Here is a 24919-nt window from a genome sequence, read left to right as displayed (position 1 = left end):
ATCAGAATTATTGGATAAGGACACAATTCAGGGTTAGAATTATCTAGGCAAAGGCTAGGTTGGAAAAAACCATTAGTGACAACACAGACTCTCTAATGGCAGAAGTGAAAACCGCCTGGGAAGAAGTTAAAAATACTATCAATGAGATCCAATCTAATCTAAATACTCTAACAGCTAGGGTAGCCAAGGCAAAAGATCTAGAGGACAAATTGACAGGAAAAAAGGATCAGGAAGAGCCCTGGAAGAACACCTCAGAAGCCATGAAAACAGAATTAGGGAAATAAATGACCCTATGAAACGGTCCAACGTCAGAATTATTGGGATCGTGATAAGGTGGAGAAAGAGAGAAGACTAGAAGATAGAGCTGAACAAATTTTGGATGAAAATTTTCCCAATCTGGGGAATGGAACCCACGTTTGTGTCCTAGAGGCTCAAAGATCACCCCCCAAGATAACCACTCTAGAAAGACCTCGAGGCACTTGATTGTGAGACTGACGAATCGTAATTTTAGACAACTGCTTCTGAGGGCAGCTATGGGGAAGATTCCTTACGTACAGAGGAAGGTCTATCAGAATAATGTCAGATCTGTCCACAGAAATCTGGCAAGGCAGAAAGGAATGGCAAGACATATTCAGGGCACTAGATGAGAAAAGCGTCCAGCCAAGAATACTTTATCTAGCAAGACTGACATTCAAAATGGATGAAGAGATAAAGAGCTTCCAAGACCTGCAGAGTTTAAAAGAGTATGTGACCACCAAGTGAGCACTACAAGTAATAGTAAGGTGGGGGGGTACAAAAGAAGAAAGAACCCAAGACTGACTTAGAACAGAAATTTACAGAGACAATCTACAGAAACAAGGACTTCACAGGGAACATGAGGTCAATAAAAACGTGTCTTTCAATAATCACTCTCAATGTGAATGGCCTAAACGCTCCCATAAAACAGCACAGGGTTGCAGACTGGATAAAACGACAGGACCCGACCATATGCTGTCTACAAGAGACATGTTTGGAACCTAAAGATACATCTAGACTGAAAGTAAAGAAATGGAGAAGCACCTTTCATGCCAATGGGCCTCAAAAGAAAGCTGCGTAACGATTCTCATATCAGATCAATTAGATTTTAAACTAAAGACTATAGTCAAGAGATAAAGAAGGGCGCTAAAACATTCTTAAAGGGTCTATCCACCAAGAAGATCTAACAATTGTAAATATTTATGCCCCCAATATAGGAGCAGCCAATTACATGAGACAACTGTTAATCAAGATAAAGAGTCACATTGATACGAATACATTAACAGAAGGGGATCTTAACATGCCACTTTCAGTAATGGACAGATCACCCAAGCAGAAAATCAATAAAGAAACAAGAGCATTAAATGACACACTGGACCAGATGGACCTCATAAATATATACGGAACATTCAACCCTAAAAAAACAGAATACTCATTCTTCTCCAGTACACACGGAACCTTCTCCAGAGCAGACCACATACTGGGTCACAAATCAGGACTCAACTGATACCAAAAGACTGAGATAATTCCCTGCATATTCTCAGACCACAAAGCTTTGAAACTGGAACTCAACGACAAGAAAAAGTTAGGAAGGAATTCAAACACCTGGAAGCTAAAGACCACCTTGCTTAAGAATGTTTGGATCAACCAGGAAATCAAAGAAGAACTTAAACAATTCATGGAAACCAATGAGAATGAAGACACATCGGTCCAAAACCTATGGGAGGGGCGCCTGGGTGGCTCAGTGGGTTAAGCCGCTGCCTTCGGCTCAGGTCATGATCTCAGAGTCCTGGGATCGAGTCCCGCATCGGGCTCTCTGCTCAGCAGGGAGCCTGCTTCCTTCTCTCTCTCTCTGCCTGCCTCTCAGTGTACTTGTAATTTCTCTCTGTCAAATAAATAAATAAAATCTTAAAAAAAAAAAAAAAAAAAAAAAACAAAACCTATGGGATATGGCAAAGGTGGTCCAAAGGGGGAAATACATAGCCATCCAACCTCACTCAGAAAAAACTGAAAAATCCAAAATGTACCAGCTCTCTTTACACCTTAGAGAACTGGAAAATCAACAAAAAATTAAGCCAACCACACACACAAGAAGGGAAATAATCAAGATTAGAGCAGAGATTAGTGAGATAGAAACTAGAGATACAGTAGATACATCAATGAAACTGGAAGTTGGTTTTTTCAAAGAAAGATCGATAAAACACTGGAATGAATCCAAAAGAAAACCAAATGAATCCAAAGGAAAAGAGAGAAGGACCCAAATTAATAAAATTATGAATGAAAAGGGAGAGATCATGACTAATACCAAGGAAATAGAAATAATCATCAGAAATTATTATGAACAGCTATATGCCAATACGTTAAGCAACCCAGACGAAATGGATGCATTCCTGGAAACCTATAATCTCCCAAAACTGAATCAGGAAGAAAAAGACAACCTGAATAGACCAGTATCTAGAAACAAGATTGAAGCTATGATTAAAAACCTGCCCAAATACAAGAGTCCAGGACCTGACAGATTCCCAGAATTCTACCAAACATTCAAAGAAAAAACAATCCTATTCTCCTGAACCTGTTTCAAAAAAAAAAAAAAAACAGAAACAGAAGGAAAACTTCCAGACTCTTTATGAAGCCAGCATTACCCACACCAGGCAAAGATCCCATCAAAAAGGAGAATTTCAGACCAATATCCCTGATGAATACGGATGCCAAGGTTCTCAACAAGATCCTAGGTAAGGGGCGCCTGGGTGGCTCAGTTCGGCTCAGGTCATGGTCTCAGGGTCCTGGGATCAAGCCCCACATCAGGCTCTCTGTTCAGCAGGGTGCCTGCTTCCTCCTCTCTCTCTGCTAATTGTGATCTCTCTCTCAAATAAATAAATAAAATCTTAAAAAAAAAAAAAAAAAAAAAAGATCCTAGCTAAAAGGACCCAACAGTACATTGAAAAGATTATCCCGGGCATATGGATGGCTCAGTGAGTTAATGCCTCTGCCTTCAGCTCAGGTCATGATCCCAAGGTCCTGGGATTGAGCCTCACATCCGGCTCTCTGCTCGGTGGGGAGACTGCTTCCCTCTCTCTGCCTGCCTCTCTGCCTACTTGTGATCTGTCTGTCAAATAAATAAATAAAATCTTCAAAAATAAATAAATAAAAATAAAAAGATTATCCACCATGACCAGGTAGGATTTATCCCTGAATTTATCCATGTGGGATGCAAGGTGGTTCAACATTCACAAGTCAATGTGATAGAAAAAAAATCAATAAGAGAAGAGAGAAGAACCACATGGTCCTCTCAACTGATGCAGAAAAAGCATCTGACAAGATACAGAATTCATTCCTAATTAAAATGCTTCAAAGTGGGCCACCTGGGTGGTTCAGTGGGTTAAAGCCTCTGCCATTGGCTCATGTCATGATCTCAGGGTCCTGGGATTGAGCCCCACATCAGGCTCTTTGCTCCGTAGGGAGACTGCTTCCCTTCCTCTCTCTCTGCCTGCCTCTCTGCCTACCTGTAATCTCTGTCAAATAAATAAATAAAATCTTTTAAAAAATAAAATAAATAAAATGCTTCAAAGTATAAGGATAGATGAAACATTCCTCGACTTCATAAAATCTATGAAAAACCCACAGTGAATATCATCCTCAATGGGGGAAAGCAGACAGCCTTCGCTTTGAGATCAGGATCATGACAAGGTTGCTCAACATAGTAATTTAAGTCCTAGCAACAGCAATCAGACAACAAAAAGAAATAAAAGGTGTTCAAAGTGGTAAAGAAGTAGTCAAACTCTCTCTCTTTGCAGATGACATGATACTTTATATGGAAAACCCAAAGATTCCACCCCCAAACTACTAGAACTCATACAGCAATTCAGTTATGTGGCAGGATACAAAATCAATCCACAGAAATCAGTTGCTTTCTTATACACTAACAATGAAAATACAGAAAGGGAAATTAGAGAATCAATTCCATTTACTATACCACCAAGAACCATAAGATACCTGGGAATAAACCTAACCAACAAAGTACAGGACGTGTACTCGAGGAACTGCAGAACACTCACAAAAGAAATTTAAGACTCAAAAAGATGGAAGAGCATTCCATGCTCATGGATCAGAAGAACAAACATTTTTAAAATGTCTATACAGCCTAGAGCCATCTATACTTTCAATGTCATCCCGATCAAAATTCCACCAGCATTTTTCAAAGAGATGGAACAAACAATCCTAAAATGTGTATGGAACCAGAAGAGACCCCAAATTGCTAAGGAAATGTTGAAAAAAGAAAAGCAAAACTGGGGGCATCACGTTGCCTGATTTCAAGCTTTACTACAAAGCTGTGATCAAGAGAGCATGGTAGTAGCACAAAAACAGACACAGACCAGTGGCACAGAGTAGAGAGTCCAGATATGGACCCACAACTCTATGATCAAATGATCTTCGACAAAGCAGGAGAAAACATCCAATGGAAAAAAGACAGTCTCGTCAATAAATGGTGCTAGGAAAATTGAACAGCTAGGTATAGAAGAATGAAACTCGACCATTCTCTTAAACCATACACAAAGATAAAACTCAAAATGGAAGACCTCAATGTGAGGCAGGAAACAATCAAAATCCTAGAGAAGAACATAGGCAGTAACCTCTTCGACATCAGCCACAGCAACTTCTTTCAAGACATGTCCCCAAAGGCAAAGCAAACAAAAGCACAAATGAACTTGTGGGACTTCATCAACATCAGAAGTTTCTGCAGGGCAAAGGAAACAATCAACAAAAGAAAGAGGCAACCCATGGAATGGGAGAAGATACTCACAAATGACACTAAAGACAAAGGGCTGATATCCAAGATCTATAAAGAACTTCTCAAACTCAACACACACAAAATAGATAATCACATCAAAAAATGGGCAGAAGACATGAACAGATGCTTCTCCAAAGGAAACATGTGAATGGTTAATGGACACATGAAAAAATGGTCATCATCATTAGCCATCAAATCAAACACATTGAGATACCACCTTATACCAGTTAGAATGGCCAAAATTAACAAGACAGTAAACAATGAGTGTTGGGGAGAATGTGGACAAAGGGGAACCCTCTTACACTGTGGGTGGGAATGCAAGTTGCTGCAGCCACTTTGGAAAACAGTGTGGAGATTCCTTAAGAAAGTAAAAATAGAGCTATCCTATGACCCTGCAATTGCACTACTGGGTATTTGCCCCAAAGATGCAGATGTAGTGAAAAGAAGGGCCATCTGGGGGTGCCTGGGTGGCTCAGTGGATTAAGCTGCTGCCTTCGGCTCAGGTCATGATCTCAGTGTCCTGGGATCGAGCCCCACATTGGGCTCTCTGCTCAGCGGGGAGCCTGCATCCCCTTCTCTCTCTGCCTAGCTCTCTGCCTACTTGTGATCTCTCTCTGTCAAATAAATAAATAAAATCTTTAATGTGTCTGTTTAAAAAAAAAAAAAAAAAAGAAGGGCCATCTGTACCCCAGTGTTCATAGCAATGGCCACAGTAACCAAATTGTGGAAAGAACCAAGATGCCCTTCAAAAGACGAATGGATAAAGAAGATATGGTCCATATATATAGTGGAGTATTATGCCTCCATCAGAAAGGATGAATACCCAACTTTTGTATCAACATGGACTGGACTGGAAGAGATTATGCTGAGTGAAATAAGTCTAGCAGAAAGAGTCAATTATCATATGATTTCACTTACTTGCGGAGCATAAGGAATAACACGGAGGACACTGGGAGATGGAGAGAAGTGAGCTGGGGGAAAACAGAGGGGGAGACTTATCAAGAGAGACTGTAAATCCTGAGAAACAAACTGAGGGTTTGGGAGGGGAGGAGGATGGGGGGTTGGGTGAGCCTGGTGGTGGGTATTACGGAGAGCAGGTATTGCATGGAGCACTGGGTGTAGTGCATTAACAATGAATTTGGGAACACTGCAAAAAATAAAATAAAATTTAACAAAAAAGGATACTGAAGAACAATTGTGAGAACTTTATATACACAAACCTGATAACCTCTATGAAATGGATTAATTCCCTTAAAAGACAAAGTCTGCAAAACCTCACACAATCTGAATAGGTCTGTATCTTTTAATGAAATTCAATCAATAACTTTACAAAACAGAAAGCAGCAGACCCTGATGACTTCACTGGTGAATACTAGGCAACATTCTAGGAAGATAAACAAATTCTCTCTCATCGTTCTCAGATGACAGAAGCAGAGGTAATAATTCCTAACTCAGTCTATGAAGCCATCATTACCTTGACTTCAAAACCAGACCAAGACATTACACACACACACACACACACACACACACACACACAAACCAGACCACTATCTATCATTAATACACATGTACAGATTCTCAACAAAATAATCGATGACTGAATTCATGGATTCAGTCATTTATCTATGGATAAAAAGAACTATGTACCACACTTGGAGGAAGCAAGGAGAAGTAGGAGACTGAAATATCATTAGGTCCCATGAGTTCAGCTAAATACTTACCAAACCATTCCAAACACCTACAAACACAACAGGAGATAGAAGAGAAGAAGAGCAGCAATTCTAGGAAGAGAAAATCGACCACTTTCCAGAAGATAGGATGTACAGAGAAGTGAATCTAAGTGAATCTACAGGAAGATAGACCGTGGGGGGAGGGGCTGGCTCCCAACAAGCGGCAGAGCAGCAGAGCACAAAATCAGAACTCTGAGAAGTCTGCTCCACTGAGGAACATCATTCCAGAGGCTAAGCGGGGGTAGAGCCCTTGTGGGGACAGTGTGGTCTCAGGTCCTGCTGGGTCACAAAAAGACCAGGGGTGTGTGAATGTGGCAGAGCTCCCAGGTATCAAAGCGGAGAAGCCAATTACAGAGAGACAAACAGTGGGCTCTCAGCTCAGGGCTACCTTAAACCATGATCTGAGACACAGCAGGGCCACTACTCTTCGAGCAGGGCAGTGGCAGATCTGAAGAGACCCTCTCCTTCAGCAGCGTGGGAAAGCGTGATAAGAATCTGCTGGGTTTGGAGACTCCAAATGGGGCCATGTGACAGAGACAGAAATGCTCAGTCACAGGCCGGGTAAGCACAGCTAGAGACCAGGGAGAGGGGAGGGACTGACCTTATCGCTGACGGCACACTCAGGAGCGGGGCCCTGAGCTCTCAGCTCCTACCAGCTGGAGATTGGGAAGCCACCATTTTCATTCCTCTCCTCCAAAGCTGTATGGAACGCTTTCAGGGAATAAAAGCTCCTAGAGTGAACCAGTGCAGATTACACAGCCCGGACCCTGGCAAGGCTGGTACAATTCCGCCTCAGGCAAAGAAATTTGAGAATCACAGCAACAGGACCCTCCCCCAGAAGATCAGCAAGAACCTCCAGCCAAGACCAAGTTCACCAATCATCAAGAACTGTGGGGGCACCTGGGTGGCTCAGTGGGTTAAAGCCTCTGCCTTCTGCTCAGGTCATGATCTCAGGGTCCTGGGACTGAGCCCCACATCGGGCTCTCTGCTCATTGGAGAGCCTGCCTCCCCCTCTCTCTCTCCGCCTGCCTGTCTTCCTACTTGTGACTTCTTTCCCTGTCAAGTAAATAAAATCTTTAAAAAAAGAAAAAAAGAACTGCAGAACTACAGAGCTAGGGGAAAACAATGAACAGAATTCATGGCTTTTTCCCCCATAATCCAGCAAAGTTAAATTTTCTTTTAATTCTTTCTTTAATTTGTTTTGTCTTATTCTTTTTTAAAAAACTTTTCCTTTCTTCTTTTAATGTTTTTAAACTATCAGTGTTTTTAAAAAATCTTTTAAAATTTTCATTGTTATAGTCATATTTTATCCCTTCACTGTATTTAACCTTATTTTTGTATACATGGGGTTTTTTTTTCCTTTAAAATTTTGGGATATAATTTCTTCTAATAGATCAAAATACACTCTAAATGTAGTGCATGGGCTTTGTTCTAGTCTCCAGCCTGATCACATTCTCTTTTTCCCCTTTTCCAACAAACTTATTAATTTTTTTAGAATCTTTTTTTCATTTTCATTTTTTATACTCATATTCCATCCCTTCATCATGTTTACCCTTATTTTTTAATATACAGTTTAAAACTTTGGGAGGTAGTTTTTTTTTTTTTAAGATTTTATTTATTTATTTGACAGATAGACATCACAAGTAGAGAGAGAAGCAGGCAGAGAGAGAGGAGGAAGCAGGCTCCCTGCTGAGCAGACAGCCCGATGTGGGGCTCAGTCCCAGAACCCTGGGATCATGACCCAAGCCGAAGGCAGAGGCTTTAACCCACTAAGCCACCCAGGTGACCAGGAGGTAGTTTCTTCTAAGAGACCAGAATAAACCCGAAATCAAGTGGGTGGCCCTGTTCTACTCACCAGTCTAATAGGAAATTATTTTTAATTTTTTTATTTTAAATTATTTCCCCCTCACTTCTCCCCCTGGTTTCAGGTCTCTTCTGATTTGGTTAGCATATAAAATTCTGGGGTCTCTCCCACCCCTTTTAATATTTAGTTCTCATTCATCTATTCCTATCTGGATAAAATGATGAGGTGGAAAAACTCACCACAGAACAAGAACCAAAGAAGAACAAGAGGCAGTACTAACAGCTAGGGACCTAATCAATACAGACATTGGTAATATGTCAGAACCAGAGTTCAGAATGACGATTATCAAGGTGCTAGCTGGGTTCAAAAAAGGCATTTTTCGAAGGAAGATATTAGAGAATCCCTTTCTGCAGAAATAAAATCCCTTTCTGGGAAAATAAAAGAATTAAAATCTAACCAAGTTGAAATAAAAAAAGCTATTAATGAGGTGCAATCAAAAATGGAGGCTCTTACTGCTAGGATAAATGAGGCAGAAGAGAGAATTAGTGATATAGAAGACCAAATGATGGAGAATAAAGAAGCTGAGCTCAAGAGAGACAAACAACTTCTGGCCCACAAGGAGAAAATTTGAAAGATAAGTGATACCATAAGACAAAACAATGTTAGAATAATTGAGATTCCAGATGAAGAAAGAGAGGGGCAGAAGGTATATTGGAGCAAATTATAGTAGAGAATTTCCCTAATATGGCAAAGGGAACAAGCATCAAAATCCAACAAGCACAGAAAACTCCTCTAAAAATAGGTCCACAGCTCATCATCTAATAGCAAAACTTGTAAATCTTAGTGATGAAGAGAAAAATCCTGAAAGCAGCTCAGGACAAGTGGTCTGTAACATACAATGGTAGAATTATTGGATTGGCAGCAGACCTATCCACACAGACTTGGCAGGCCAGAAAGGACGGGCATGATACATTCAGAGCGTTAAATGAGAAAAATATACAGCCAAGAAAACTATATCCAGCTAGGCTGTCATTGAAAATAGGAGAGGGGCGCTTGGGTGGCGCAGTGGGTTAAAGCCTCTGCCTTCAGCTTGGGTCATGATCCTGGGGTCCTGGGGATCCAGCCCCACATTGGGCTGCTCCGCAGGGAGCCTGCTTCCTTCTCTCTCTCTGCCTGCCTCTCTGCCTACTTGTGATCTCTGTCTGTCAAATAAATAAATAAAATCTTAAAAAAAAAAGAAAAAGAAAAAAGAAAATATAAGGAGAGATAAAAAGCTTCCAGGACAAACAAAAATTAAAAGAATTTGCAAACACCAAACTAGCCCTACAGGAAATACTGAAAGGGGTCCTCTAAGTGAGGAGAAAGCCTAAAAGTAGTAGACCAGAAAGGAACATAGAAATATACATTAACAGTCACCTTACAGGCAATACAATGGCACTAACTTCATTTGTTTCAATAGTTACCCTGAATGGAAATAGGCTAAATGCCCCAATCAAAAGACACATGGAAATAGGCTAAATGCCCCATACTCAAAAGAGTAAGATTGATAAACCCCTGGCTATTTAGCCTATTTTATCAGAATGGATAAAAAAACAAGACCCATCAATCTATTGTCTACAAGAAACTCATTTTTAGACCCAAAGACACCTCTAGATTTAAAGTGAGGGGGTGGAAAAAATTTACCATACTAATGGACATCAAAAGAAAGCTGAGGTTGCAATCCTTTTATCAGATAAATTATATTTTAAGCCAAAGACAATAATAAGAGATGAGGAAGGACACCATATCATACCTAAAGGGCCTGTCCAACAAGATCTAACAATTTTAAATATTTATGCCCCTAATATGGGAGCAGCCTATTATATAAACCAATTAATAACAAAATCAAAGAAACACATCGACAATAATACTATGATAATATTATAGGGGGGACTTTAACAACCCCCTCAATGAAATGGATAGATCATCTAAGCAAAGATCAACAAGGAAATAAAGGCTTTTTTTTTTTTTTTTTAAGATTTTATTTATTTATTTGTCATAGAGAGAGAAGCAAGAGCAAGCACAGGCAGACAGAGTGGCAGGCAGAGGCAGAGGGAGAAGCAGGCTCCCTGCCAAGCAAGGAGCCTGATGTGGGACTCAATCCTGTGATCATGACCTGAGCCGAAGGCAGCCGCTTAACCAACTGAGCCACTCAGGCGTCCGGAAATAAAGGCTTTAAATGACACATTGGACCAGATGGACATCACAGATATATTCAGAACATTCCATCCCAAAGCAACAGAATACACATTCTTCTCTAGTGCACATGGAACATTCTCCAGAATAGATCACTTCCTGGGTCACAGATCAGGACTCAATTGGGATTGATTGGGATCATTCCCTGCATATTTTTAGATCACAGTGCTCTGAAGCTAGAACTCAATCACAAGAGGAAAGTTGGAAAGAACTCAAATACAAGGAGGCTAAAGAGCGTCCTACTAAAGAATGAATGGGTCAACCAGGAAATTAAACAAGAATTGAAAAAATTCATGGAAACAAACGAAAATGAAAACACAACTGTTCAAACTCTTGGGGACACAGCAAAAACGGTCCTGAGAGGAAAGTATATAGTGATACAAGCCTTTCTCAAGAAACAAGAAAGGTCTCAAGTATACAACCTAACCTACACCTAAAGGAGCTGGAGAAAGAACAGCCAAGAAAGCCTAAACCCAGCAGGAGAAGAGAAATCATAAAGATCAGAACAGAAATCCATGAAATAGAAACCAAAAGAAGAGTAGAACAAATCAACAAAACTAGGAGCTGGTTCTTCAAAAGAGTAAGATTGATAAACCCCTGGCCAGACTTATCAAAAAAAAAAAAAAAAAAGAGAGAGAGAAAGGACCCAAATTAGTAAAATCATGAATGAAAGACGAGAGATCACAAGCAACAGCAAAGAAATACAAACAACTATAAGAACATCTTAAAAGCAACTACATACCATCAAGTTTCACAATCTGGAAGGAATGGATGCATTCCTAGAGATAAATAAATTACCAAACTTGAACCAGGAAGAAATAGAAAATCTGAACAGACTCATAACCAGTAAGGAGATTGAAGCAATCATCAAAAATCCCCCAAAAAACAAGAGCCCAGGGTTCGAAGGCTTCCGAGGGGAATTCTATCAAACATTTAAAGAAGAATTAATACCTATTCTCCTGAAACTATTTCAAAAAATGGAAGGAAAACTTCCAAATGCATTTTATGAGGCCAGAATTATCATGATCCCAAAAAGGAGAATTACAGACCCATCAAAAAGGAGAATTACAGACCAATATCCTTGATGAACACAAATGTGAAAATTCTCACCATAATACTAGCCAATAGGATCCAATAGTACATTAAAAGGATTATTCAAGGGGGTGCCTGGGTGGCTCAGTGTGTTAAAGCCTCTGCCTTCGGCTCAGGTCATGATCCCAGGGACCTGGGATCGAGCCCCGCATCAAGCTTTCTGCTCAGCTGGGAGCCTTCCTCCTCATCTCTCCCTCTGCCTGCCTCTCTGCCTACTTGTCTGTCAAATAAATAAATAAAATCTTTAAAAAATAATAAAAATAAAAATAAATAAATAAAAGGATTATTCACCGTGACCAAGTGGGATTTATTCCTGGGCTGCAAGGTTGGTTCAACATCTGCAAATCAATCAGTGTGGTACAATACATTAATAAAAGAAAGAACAGGGGCACCTGGGTGGCTCAGTGGGTTAAGCCGCTGCCTTCAGCTCAGGTCATGATCTCAGGGTCCTGGGATCGAGTCCCACATCGGGCTCTCTGCTCAGCAGGGAGCCTGCTTCTCTCTCTCTCTCTCTCTCTCTCTGCCAGTCTCTCTACCTACCTGTGATCTCTCTCTGTCAAATAAATAAATAAATAATCTTTTAAAAAAAATAAAATAAAATGAAAGAACAAAAACCATATGATACTCTCAATAGATGCTGAAAAAGCATTTCACAAAGTACAGCATCCTTTCTTGATCAAAACTCTTCAAAATGTAGGGAGAGGGTACATACCTCAATATCATCAAAACCATCTATGAAAAACCCACAGCAAATATCATTCTTAATGGGGGAAAACAGAGCTTTCCCCCTAAGGTCAGGAACACAGTAGGGATGTCCACTATCACCACTGCTATTCAACACAGTAGTAGAAGTCCTAGCCTTGGCAATCAGACAACAAAAAAAGAAAAAGAAAAGGCATCCGAATCGGCAAAAAAGTCAAACTCTCACTCTTTGCAGATTATATTATACTTTATGTGGAAAACCCAAGACTCCACTCCAAAAATGCTAGAACTCATACAGGAATTCAGGTGAGTGTCAGGATATAAAATCAATGCATAGAAATCAGTTGCATTTCTAAATACCAACAGCATGACAGAAGAAAGAGAAATTGTGTCGATCCCATTTACAACTGCACCCAAAACCATAAGATGCCTAGGAATAAACCTAACCAAAGAGGCAAAGAATCTGTACACAGAAAACTATGAGTACATAAAGTACTCATGAAAGAAATTGAGGAAGACACAAAGAAATGGAAAAGCATTTATTCCATGTTCATGGATTGAAAGAACAAATACTGTGAAAATGTCTATGCTACCTAAACCAATCTACACATTTAACACAATCCCTATCAAAATACCATCAATTTTTTTTGAAAGAAATGGAACAAATAATCCTAAAATTTATATGGAACCAGAAAAGACCCTGAATAGCCAGAGGAATGTTGAAAAAGAAAACCAAAGTTGGTGGCATCACAATTCCAGACTTCAAGCTCTATTACAAAGCTGTAATCATCAAGACAGTATGGTATTGGCACAAAAACAGACATAGATCAATGGAAGAGAGAGCCCCAAAATGGATCCTCCACTCTATGGTCAACTAATCTTCAACAAAGCAGCAAAGAATGTCCAATGAAAAAAAGATAGTCTCTTCAACAAATGGTGTTGAGAAAATTGGCCAGCTACATGCAGAAGAATGAAACTAGACCATCTCCTTACACCACACACAAAAATAGATTCTAAATGGATGAAAGACCTCAATGTGAGACAGGAATCCATCAAAATCCTTGAGAAGAACAGAGGCAGCAACCTCTTCGACCTCAGCCACAGCAACTTCTTCCCAGAAACATCGCAAAGGAAGGCAAGGGAAGCAAGGGCAAAAATGAACTATTGGGATTTCATGAAGATCACAAGCTTTTGCACAGTGAAAAAAACAGTCAACAAAACCAAAAGACAACTGACAGAATGGAGAAGACATTTGCAAATGACATATGAGATAAAGGGCTAATATCCAAAATCTATAAAGAACTTATCAAACTCAACACCCAAAGAACAAATAATCCAATCAAGAAACGGGCAGAAGACATGAACAGACATTTCTGCAAAGAAGACATCCAGATGGTCAACAGACACATGAAAAAGTGCTCCACTTCACTCAGCATCAGGGAAATACAAATCAAAACCATAGTGAGATACCACCTCACACTGGTCAGAAAGGCTAACATTAACCAGTCAGGAAAAGACAGATGTTGGAGAGGATGCAGAGAAAGGGGAACCCTCCTACACTGTTGGTGGGAATGCAAGCTGGTGCAGCCACTCTGGGGAACAGCATGGAGGTTCCTCAAAAAGTTAAAAACAGGGCTACCCTACTACCCAGCAATCACACTACTGGGTATTTACCCTAAGGATACAAATGTAGTGATCCTAAGAGGCAAATGCACCTGAATGTTTATAGCAGCAATGTCCACAACAGCCAAACGATGGAAAGAGCCTAGATGTCCCCCAACAGATGAATGGATAAAAAGACGTGGTGTATATATATACACAATGGAATAGTATGCAGCCATCAAAAGAAATGAAATCCTGCTATTTGCAACGACATGGATGGAACTAGGAGGTATTATGCTGAACAAAATAAGTCAATCTGAGAAAGTTAATTACCATATGATCTCTCTGATATGAAGAATTTGAGAGGCAGGGTGGGGGCTTGTGGGGGATAGGGAAGGAAAAAATGAAACAAGATGGGATCTGGAGGGAGACAAACCATAAGAGACTCTTAATCTCACAAAACAAACTGAGGGTTGCTGGGGGGTGGGGGTGGGATAGGGTGGTGGGGTTATGGTCATTCGGGAGGGTATATGCTATGGTGAGTGCTGTGAAATGTATAAGCCTGATGATTTACAGACTTGTACCCTGGGGCAAATAATACATTATATGTTAATAAAAAAAAAAAAAGAAAGACAGAAATGTGAACCACAACCAAATGCAATTTTGCTCAGGTATATGCGAAGCTAGTTCAACACTGGAAAATCTGTTACTCTGATCCCTCACATCACCAGGCTAAAGAAAGCATAGGATGGCATCAAAAGATGCAGAAAGAGCACGTGACAAAATCCAACACTCAGTACTGATAAAACACCCTAAGGAAACTACAAATAGAGAGGAACTTCCTCAACTTGATGAAAAATGGCCACAAAAAACCTACAGGAACAAGGTAAGGATATCCCCTTTCCTCAGTGTTTCTTCGCATCATACTGCAAGTCCCGGCTAATAAGGTTAAGATAAACAAAGGAAACAAAGGCCTGCTGAGTGGGAGTACAGACATAAAACCGTCTTTGTCAGCAGATAATGCAAAATATATTCCTAGCAGAATCATATCTACAAATACACAGAGAACAAACTGATGGCTGCCAGGGCGAGGGGGAGGGCAAACTGCATAAAGGAGAGTGGGAGGTAGAGGCTTCCAGTTATGGCACGAGTCAGTCATGGGGACAAAAGGTACAGCACAGGGAATACAGTGATGGGATTGTAATGGGCTTGTATGGCGACAGAGGGTATCTACACTTATGAGCACCGTGTAAGGAACAGAATTGTCAAACCACTGTATTGTACACTTGAAACTAATAGGACATTTATGTCAACTATCCTACAATTAAACAAAACAACACAACAGTGTTTGCCAGTTTGGCAGGAGGGAGAAGCAGAGCAGACAATTTTCAGAGCAGTGAAAGTCTTCTGTTGGATACTACAATTGCAGATGGGTGTCATTACACATTTGTCTAAACTCATAAACTGTAATACAAACACCGTAAGTAAATCCTAGTATCAACTATGGACTTTGGGTGATTGTTAATGTCGGTTCATCGATTTTACCAAGTGTTTCCCTCTGGTAAGGGATGGTGACAGTGGGGGGCTGCGTGACAGGGAGATCGGGGAATGCGGCAACACTCTGAATTTACACTCAATCTGCTGTGAACCTCAAAATGCTCTATAAGATAGAGTTTATTTAGTTAAAAAAAAATATGAAGGTGCTGTTAATAGGTGAGGGAAAAGAGAATAGTGTGTGTTTTTGGCTTTCCTGCACTCATCCTAGGAAAAAATTTTCCTATCGATTTTTAAGAAAACAAAATTCTGCTTTCTTCTGTTATATACCACATAAAAGAAACTCTCATTCTATTCCTTGGTTTTGTAAACAAGAGCTTGGAGCAGCAAGGGTTGCATGTTTAACAATCTCAAAACGTGTGTGATGCACTACAGTAAAATCAGTCCACTCCCGAGTGTGTTTTCCTATCAAGCCACTCAGCCACTCACCATTCCTCAAGTCCCAGTCCCCAGTTACAACTTTTTGGAGAATGACTGTAGAGATGATGCACAAACCTTTTCCATCTCGAGGGGGGGCTCCTTTGGCTTTAAAACTATCCACTGGGGCCTTTGTATCTGTTTCCAAAGCAATGCCTATCTGTATCTCAGTCTTGAACTTGGTGTATTTATTGCTCAACAACTGGTACCATTTTGGAGCCTGGAGAGTAAAACAAAACAAAACCACTTTAATCATTAATAGGCAATCAACGAGAGTGGGCAGCATTCTATTAGGTTCCTAATATATCCCCTGTCCTTCCTCAGTACTTTCTCCTCTTTTAAAATATTTTTCATTTTCCTCCAAAGACTTTAATCCTGCTTGGGAAGCTAACTGAACTTCCTCTTGGAAAAAAAAATAAGTAGTTTCTACTACCAATTTTCCATTTCCCTAAACCCTCATTTTTCATTTTCTCTGGCATACCTCTGCTGCCTGATCCCATCTCTGCTTTGTTCGGCATGTATCAAATGAGGCAAAAGGAAAGCTAGTGGTAACAAAAAAACACTAACAAAATACTAAAGCAGAGACCTCAGGCAGAGGGCTGGGTTACAAACCATGCACTTGATGGAAACACAAAGGCTTTCTCACAGAATCAAGGATCCTTGATTATTCTAGTACTGGTGAGCAGTCTATAACTCAAGTCAGCCAGCGCCATCATGGCCCAGGACCTCCTGTTTCATTCCTGCAGGAGCACCACCGTCGTTCACGGAAAGACGCCCTGACTTTGACCACTGTTACATAAAGCCATAGAAGCAGGTGCTTTTACAGATCAAAAGCAAAAGCTGCTGTTGTGTATCAAGTTACATGTGACACGTAAAAGAGGACTAACTAGGCCACAGACTTTAAAAAATCCACACCCAAGGTAAAAGCAAAAAACTCAAGAGTCTTGTGCTGTATTTTTTATGATGGATATTTTATCATTTTAAGTATGAGCCTGAGGAAAGTATTTCAGCAACTCAAAATTTATGACCTATTTTTCTGTTACATAACTTAGAATAACAAATCTGGGTTTTTCTGTGTGGATGTTCATATATGGACAATTTATTTTGAACTTCATATATTCTACTCACCAATTCAAATATTTCTGCTAATAAACAGGAGAGAATAAGCAAGACAACATCCGGGTTTCCTAAAACTCTTAATTCTGAAACATTTCTCCTTAACAATGATAGAGATAAAAAACCACTAGGAGGACAAAGTGTCCTATAGTACCAGGAGTGGGGCCGGGGTGGGGGAGAAGAGAATGCCAAGAGCATTTACGGACATGACCTCCTCTTAGGTATCCTCCCCCTAAGAGAATTCACTTTCTCTGTAACCAAAGACACTGCACAAGTGTCTAGATCAAGTAGTAAAGCTAGTTAAGTAAAATATCAGGGGCACAATCATGGTTGCAGGGCTAAGACTAGAGAGAGAAAACTTTTTTCAGAAGTGGGTGCAGAGAACTGAGGAGGAGTATCCAAAGAGAAAGAAGAGACAGATTCTTTTTATTTTTTAAGATTTTATTTATTTATTTGAGAGAGAATGAGTGAGAGAGAGCATGAGAGAGAAGAAGGGCAGAGGGAGAAGGGACTCCCCAAGGAGCTAGGAGCCCGATGCGGGACTCGATCCTGGAAGTCCGGGATCATGACCTGAGCCCAAGGCAGTCGCTCAACCAACTGAGCCACCCAGGCGCCCAAGACATTCTTTTTTAAAACATTTTAAAATTTCAGTTTCTTCTCAAGGATTCCAAATTCGGGCTAAGCTAACTGGCCCATTTGTAAATATCATGGCTACCGCAGCAAAAATGTTGGTAACAGATCCATTTTCTTCACAGAATCCTAATTTAGGATTCTAGTCAAGAATAAAGGTCTTTGGGGCGCCTGGGTGGCTCAGTGGGTTAAAGCCTCTGCCTTCAACTCAGGTCCTGATCCCAGGGTCCTGGGATTGAGCCCCGCATCGGGCCCTATCCCAGGGTGCTGGGATCGAGCCCCGCATCGGGCCCTCTGCTCAGCAGGGAGCCTGCTTCCTCCTCTCTCTCTCTGCCTGCCTCTCTGCCTACTTGTGATCTCTGTCTGCCAAATAAATAAATAAAATCTTAAAAAAAAAAAAAAAGAATAAAGGATTTCAAAAGACAAATGTGTGTGTATTTACCTTCTTATCTTAAGAGAGTTGTGAAAAAGGTTATCCAACAAAAGCTGAAAGGAAGCACTTCCCAAGTCAGTGACATAAGAGATTTTAAGAAGATGGAAGAGACATTTTCAGTAACAGAAAGCACTGAGCTAGGAATCAAGATCCTAAATTCTTTTTCGGGGCGGGGCGGGCAAGTGAAGGCAGGGTGGTGTGGGGAGACGGCTGTTTCAGTCATCTGAGAGCACTTCACGTGCTCTGACAGCTCCAGGAGGAACATAAGGAGCAGGACCCAGAGAACACGATCAGAAGGCTACCACCATAGCCACGTTAGAAAAGCACGGTGGCTTCGGCCGCAAGGGCCATGGTGAGAATGGAGAAGAGTAGCTGGATCAGGAAGTGGGGCTGGAGGCCTGAAACCCAATGGAAAGGGCTACAGAGGTTGAAGAGGGGGGGTAGAGAAGACTCCTGGCCTTCTAGGCTGCACGCCTGGAATAGGAATAGGGAGCACTCACTGAAGGGAGCACCACTACAGGAGGCTTACCACTAAAAGCAGAGCTTGGCAGGTAACTGAGCGCTGAGCTCCAGGTAACAGCAACATGACCAAACGTTCTAGCTCAGAAAGAACATTCTTTGAGAAAGACAGTTCTAGGTCAAAGAAGGGACCGAAACCTAAGAAGTGCTCTACTGGCTCCAACCCCCCTTTTCCCTGACCATTCAGGTCCATTATTCCACCACCTTTTCAGCAATCTGGTATCTACTAAAAATCGTCAACTAACAGAATCGGTAAGAAAACATCCAAGGCTACTACCTGCTTTGTTTCTTGAGCAGTCCTTAAGTCTAGAACAATGTAACCTATAGTCTCCTTGGCTGAAGATACAGGATCCAAGGCAAAACACTGTAGTTTGATAGGAGTACGCTGCAACCTGTAAGGTAACAACTTAGATTAGAAATAACGTAGCTCCTGCTTAATTCTGAAATGATGTTCTGTTAGCTTTGAATTATAATTTTGTTGAATAACACTGTTTTCTGAAAAATTCAACTGACATTAATGATTAATTAAGCCTATTTATCTTTATACCAAGTAATATTCAAAACCACGTCAAAAATCTTGGTCTCCTCATTGGAGATGGTCTAGGACAGTGTTTTTCAAGCTTCTGTAATATGCAGAACTCTTTTCAAGTGAAAAACTACCATGACTCCTCAAGACTGATTTCAAAATATTTTCCTTTTACTGTCACATACACACATAAAACTACAAATATATGTATGGGCCTAAAGCTCTTTTTTGACTAAAATAATGAAACAACCTTAGGAATTAACTGCCAGAAAAATCACAAACTACTCCAGAAGTCATTAAAAACACAATTCGGATCTTCTCTAAGAACTGATTACCCTTCCACATGCCCCAAATAAATCCATGGGCTCATTTAGCCATAGGAAAAAACAAATTTCTTCTGACATTCATTTTTTAACTCTGCAATTTTATTTGCTCTAGTCCTAAGTCACAGCAATGAATGATTTTGTGTTTCCCAGAAAAACAAAAACAACAACAAAAAATATTTTCCATGCCTTTTAAAATACAAGTATCTGTCCTCTTGCCTGTTTCTAATCATCTGGGTCCATGAAATAAGACGTTCTAACTTTAAGCCTGTTTTATGTACTGATACCAAGTGTTTTTATGTCTAAAATCAAGTATAAAAATAAATCAATAAATAAAATCAAGTATAAAACTAAGTAGAAGGGGGTCTCTTCTGTAATTACTACATACATATCTCTATATATCGTTAGCAAACCAGGTCAAGTGTATAATAAATGAAGTGACAGAAATTACAAGGAATTCCAACCCTTATTTAATACTGGGTAAGCATCATCACAGCCCTTCTAGAATAGTTACTTCTCTTCTAGAGTATCTATTCTCTCAGAAATCAGGGGGTAGTTGCAGGGGGCAGTTGCAGAGGTTAGTAAGGTACCCTCCAGAGCTCAAGTGGTTGGGCTCTAGTGCTATCCAGCTGACAAGTGACTTCGCTTCTTGGGCCTCAGTTTTCTCACCTGAACTGGGGGGAAATCCTAACACCTGCTTCATAGGTTGTTCCGATGCTCAAGTGAATTATTATGGCCAAGTACTCTGAAAAATCTCCTGGCACGTGACAAAAGCACTAAACATTATTATTATTGTTACTATAGTAAGATAAAAATTTATTCACCTCTAGGAGCCCAGAGAAACAGAGCAGAAGGAACGGACAGTAAGAGTCACCTGTGCTGATGGAGGGCTTTCCTGTCGATCTCCCAGGCTAACTCGGTAGCAAATTCTGGCTGGTCAGTGTGCTCCACAGGGTCAGTAGCCAACTGCTCTCCATCAAACTTTGCCTCCACTACAAGCAGATGCTTTGGACGCTTGGGGAAATGGCGACCTGGAATAAAAGACCACACAGGTGAATTAAGAGCATACAAAAATCAAACATCATCTTTTAGCACATGGTTTTAAAAACTCATCTGCATCAGGCTGACTTAACATATTCCACTACCTACCTACTAACACGTACTCAGACGTACAAATTCATGATCCTTAAGAAAGGGATCGAACTGAAGACTACAAGTTGTAAATTAGTGCTTCTCAAAGGTTGACATGCATGAATCATCTGGGGACCCTATTAAAATATAGATTCTGGTTCACTAGGTCTAGGATGGGCCTGAGAGGCTGCATTTCCCATGTGATGTCAATGCTGTTGTCCTTGGTTCACCCTTGGAGCAGCAATGATTTCAGTGACATTTAGAATTAAACAATTAAAAATGTGATGCCACCAATTTTAGATATTACTATACCGGCTGTTAATATAGAAGAGTGAAGTCATCCAGAGAGTCAGGAAATAATCAAATAAGCAATCACCCATCAACCTTCATGTTAATTTACCTCTTAACATGGTTGAGAATACTCAGCCAATCAGCCAGAGAAAAGCAGTCACATGTATTCATTCATTCATTCAAATCTCAAGGACAATTTTGTAAATTATCGAATTTGGTACTGCCTGACTCTGTTCTTTCACTGGTTACTGAAGGCCCAGCACGTCCAGCAAAAAGAGTGAAACGGTACTCGCCCTCAAGGAATTGAGGGTCTAGTGGAGAGAGACAAACTGAAGACACTGCAAACAGGAAGCTGAAGAACTAAAGCACAAGAATCTTATCGTCCACCTGTTCACAAGTTTGGTGAGGGGCACTTTGGTGAGACGAGCACTGACGCCTATTAAATAAATGCATCCCAGCTGCTACTCACCCTGGCACAAACTACGTCGTATGCAAGGGCTCCGAGAGATCTTGATTGCCATCCTGTGACCTTCCACCTGAAGCTCTCATTGGAAACTCCCCGCTTAGCAGTCCTACCACATAGCACATGGCTCTCTCAACCAGCTATCAGAGAGGCCTCTCTCTGGACATCATTTTGAGCTGCTCTAAAAGATCACCAGCTTCCCCAAATGAAATCCATCAGTACCAAAAACAAAGATAGGGACGCCTGGGTGGCTCGGTGGGTTAAAGCCTCTGCCTTTGGCTCAGGTCATGATCTCAGGGTCCTGGGATAGAGTCCTGCATCGGGCTCTCTGCTCAGCAGGGAGCCTGCTTCCCTTCCTCTCTCTCAGCCTACTTAGGATCTCTGTCAAATAAACAAATAAAATATTTTAAAAATAAAAAAACAAAAAAAGAGAAACAAAACAACAACAACAAAAAACCTTTATTTTCAGTCCCTCTACCCTAACTATAAGCTCCAACTAGCGTGACAAAAGAATATGTACTAGAAGGAACTGGTGCCTGCCTCCTTCCAAAGACAATACTTAGAGAACAGAAACCTTGTCTTTTTCATTCTTAGCATCCACTATATAGCCCCAGTTTTGCTCATGGTAATTTTCTTTTGAATATAGGGCATTTCCAGAGGTGCAGTCAAGAAACTGCAGGTAGCTCACTATAACTGAAGAGCTGGGAACAGGGCAGGAGAGGAGAGCAAACTGAAAGGCAGGCAAGCAGTGTGTCATAAAAGGCCATGAATCCTGTTCTAAAAAGTACAGACATTATCCTTTAGGACACTGAAGGATTTTAAGACAATTAGATTTGCATTTCAAAAAATCACCCTAGAGAGTAATGTGAGCAACAGAGATTCTCTGAAAAGGGGGGAAAAAAAATACCATTCACCAAACAGACTACTGAAAAGGTAACTACTAGAGCCTCAAAACAGGATGCTCAAAGTGGAGAAATTTTCATTCAGACGTTTACATGAAACCCCTAGTATTATTCTAAAAATAAAGCCAACAAAACTCGGGGACCATTTGGAAGGTGCAGATGGAGAAGGAACCCAGGTAGGTGAGGACTCTCAGGTTCTGGGCTTGAGGCAACAACACGGAGACGATGCATGGAAACACAAACAAAAGGAGAGTCTGCAGGGAGGCCCACCCTCCAGGGTCAGCCGTATTTGTGGCAACACCTAACTGACTTCCCTAAAGCCAGGTTCCCTTCCCTGCACAGTCCCTGCAAAATTTGCAAATGACGCTCTCCTGCTTAGGAATATGGGCAGGCTCTCTCTTTTTTAGAACATTCCCTCTAAACTCCTTGGCTTTCAAAATCCTCCAAGGTCTATTCACTCCAATTACGCAAGCTTATTTTACCAGAATATTCCTCAGTGTTCACCTCCCTTGACCCTGGGCATCCTGAAGGCCTCTCCACCATTCTATCCACCACACTTGCTCCATCATTGGCCTGGGTTATCTAACCACCAGCAAGGACTTTCTTCCACCCTTACTTACCGCTCTCAGTGCTGAAGCCGTCATCCCCACTCACCCCCCAAAACCTATATTTACGGCCCACATCCAGTAGTTTTCATATTAGAAAGCATCCCAACATAAGGTGCCCTGCAGATCAATCTGATCTCCCCAAGAAGACAAAAGCCTGCAAGTTGGAAACGACAAGAGTGCCCTTTATTTTTGCCTTTTATGTTTGGTTTGCTGCCATGCTACAGGGCGCAAGAACCAGGTCCAAAAGCTTTTATTAACCAAATTACAAGGGGGATTCAATTCTCTGTCTTTTAACAATGAGTAATGGAACAGTGAAAAATGCCCCAGCACTTTACAGTCTCTGGTCAGCCTTCTGTCCCACAACTTATTATAACTCATTCCCTCTCATCCCCCGCAACAGTGGTAGGCCTCACAAAACACCTCCACTGGTGGTTTTTTAAAAAAAAAAAAAAAACCAAAACCACCAGCCATTGCTCTGGCCCACTCAAGGCGACTGTTGTCACAATACTAGTAACTTGTCCTCACTCTCCCTCCCAAATCCTATGCCTCCCCTCTTTCTGCCACCTACTCCCCAACCACAGGAAATTTAAGCACTTGCAGAATATGCCTTGCTTTTCCATACCTGTAAGTGCTCCTTGCTCTTCTCTTCCTATGGAAAGCCCTCCCTTCCTTTAAGACCCAAATCAATGTCACCTCCGCTGGGAAACCAGTCCCCAGAGCTGGTCTTTCCTTCTTCCACGCCCTGAGGAATCACCCACCTTTCCCCATGCTCTCCCCTGAGTTTTTAGGGCTAGGGATCTTGCTTCCTTCCATTCCCAGCGCGGGGCCTGACACTCAGGAGGGCCTCCGATGAACAAATGCCCCTGATCCAACCAACCGCACTTCAAGCAACGCACGTCCGGTGGACCGTCTTGACAACTCCAGTCTTCTAAGTCCCCTACCAAGACCCGTAAAAAGGGAACGGCCTCCCGCCCGCGGTACTTCAGACCGCAGGAAATCTGCCCCGCGACCCGAAGCCAAGTTCTCACCAGTGGGGTCACCGGGAGGCCGCTGAACAGAACGTGCGTTGCAGGCACACTCCGCTCACAGATAAAAGTCATCGACAAGCTGCCTCGGATGGAAATCGTTTTTCCTACATTCTCTGGGGGCTCCGGCTCCTCACGCTAAATACCACGCATCCCTAATAGCTCTCGCGCTCCCTTGGGTTGGTTTTTAAAATCAATCGCCTCACAGACCTGACTAGCTCCATCTATGAACACGTCCGGGGGGCGGCGGGGGCCGGGGGAGCGCGAAAGCAACGATTTTTAAGGCTAACCAGGCCTCGGTCGCACGCCACGGTCACAGCTCAGCAAGCAGCAGCTGCAGAAGCCAGCCCCGCGCCGCTCACCTTCTAGGATGGACACGACGATGAGCAGTTGGTCGGACTTGGAGACCATGGTCGCGCTGCGCGGCCCGCAGGCGGGGTCTGCTTGGGGGAAGAAGGACCCGGGTGAGACGCGGCAGGCCCGCGACCACCAGCACGGCTCCCGGCGGGGCTCCCACCGCCCGCCCCGGGGCTCCCGACCTCGGGACCCCGCTCCGCGGCCCGGGCCTGCCGCCGCCTGCAGCGCGCCGGGCAACCCGGCCCCGGGCCGCCAGCCCAGCCCTCGCCCTGCCCCGACTGAAAGCAAAGGCAAAGGTTGCTCGGCCGCCCGGCCCGTCCGCAGGGAGCGGCGAACCCGCCGCCGGAAAACCTTTTGCCGCCTGCGTTGCAGCTTTTCAAACGCCCGGGCAGCCGCCGCGGCATCCGCCGCGCCTCGCTTCCGCCTAGCAACCAGGCTCGCAGGCCCAGTGCCGGGGGAAAGCTGGAGGACAAAGGGTGATAGAGACCAGGGCAGTGGCGGATAGAACGCCCCTCCTTTCGCTTCGCCTCCTGCCCTTTTATGCTATGTTCCAGAGCCCTTGGGAGAAGACGCGGCCATTGCCTCACAGCGCCCCCTGCTAGCGGGACGGGGGAAGGCGGGAGCGTTGGCGGGACACGACTGCGCAGGCGCACTA

The 24919-nt window shown here is 42.2% G+C and overlaps 1 protein-coding gene across 4 annotated transcripts in view; it reads right to left on the bottom strand.

The window, feature by feature from the left end:
• Positions 1–24707, bottom strand: part of CEP120 (centrosomal protein 120) — a 79435-nt gene extending 54728 nt beyond the window's left edge. The window contains exons 1-5 of one of the 4 annotated variants that reach the window (XM_059418424.1): positions 24616–24707; positions 24270–24347; positions 20362–20518; positions 18916–19030; positions 16019–16160 (exon numbers count right to left, since the gene is read on the bottom strand). In XM_059418424.1, the coding sequence (XP_059274407.1) occupies positions 16019–16160; positions 18916–19030; positions 20362–20518; positions 24270–24318 (463 nt within the window). In that variant the 5' untranslated portion in view covers positions 24319–24347; positions 24616–24707. Of the gene's footprint in view, positions 1–16018; positions 16161–18915; positions 19031–20361; positions 20519–24269; positions 24469–24615 lie in introns of those variants that run through there. The other 3 variants (XM_059418425.1, XM_059418426.1, XM_059418423.1) reach the window with 3 other exon arrangements.
• Between the last annotated feature and the right edge of the window lie 212 nt (positions 24708–24919).

Source organism: Mustela nigripes, chromosome 12, assembly GCF_022355385.1.
Source record: "Mustela nigripes isolate SB6536 chromosome 12, MUSNIG.SB6536, whole genome shotgun sequence".
Lineage (NCBI taxonomy): Eukaryota > Metazoa > Chordata > Mammalia > Carnivora > Mustelidae > Mustela > Mustela nigripes.
This window is presented reverse-complemented; position numbering and strand designations above follow the sequence as displayed.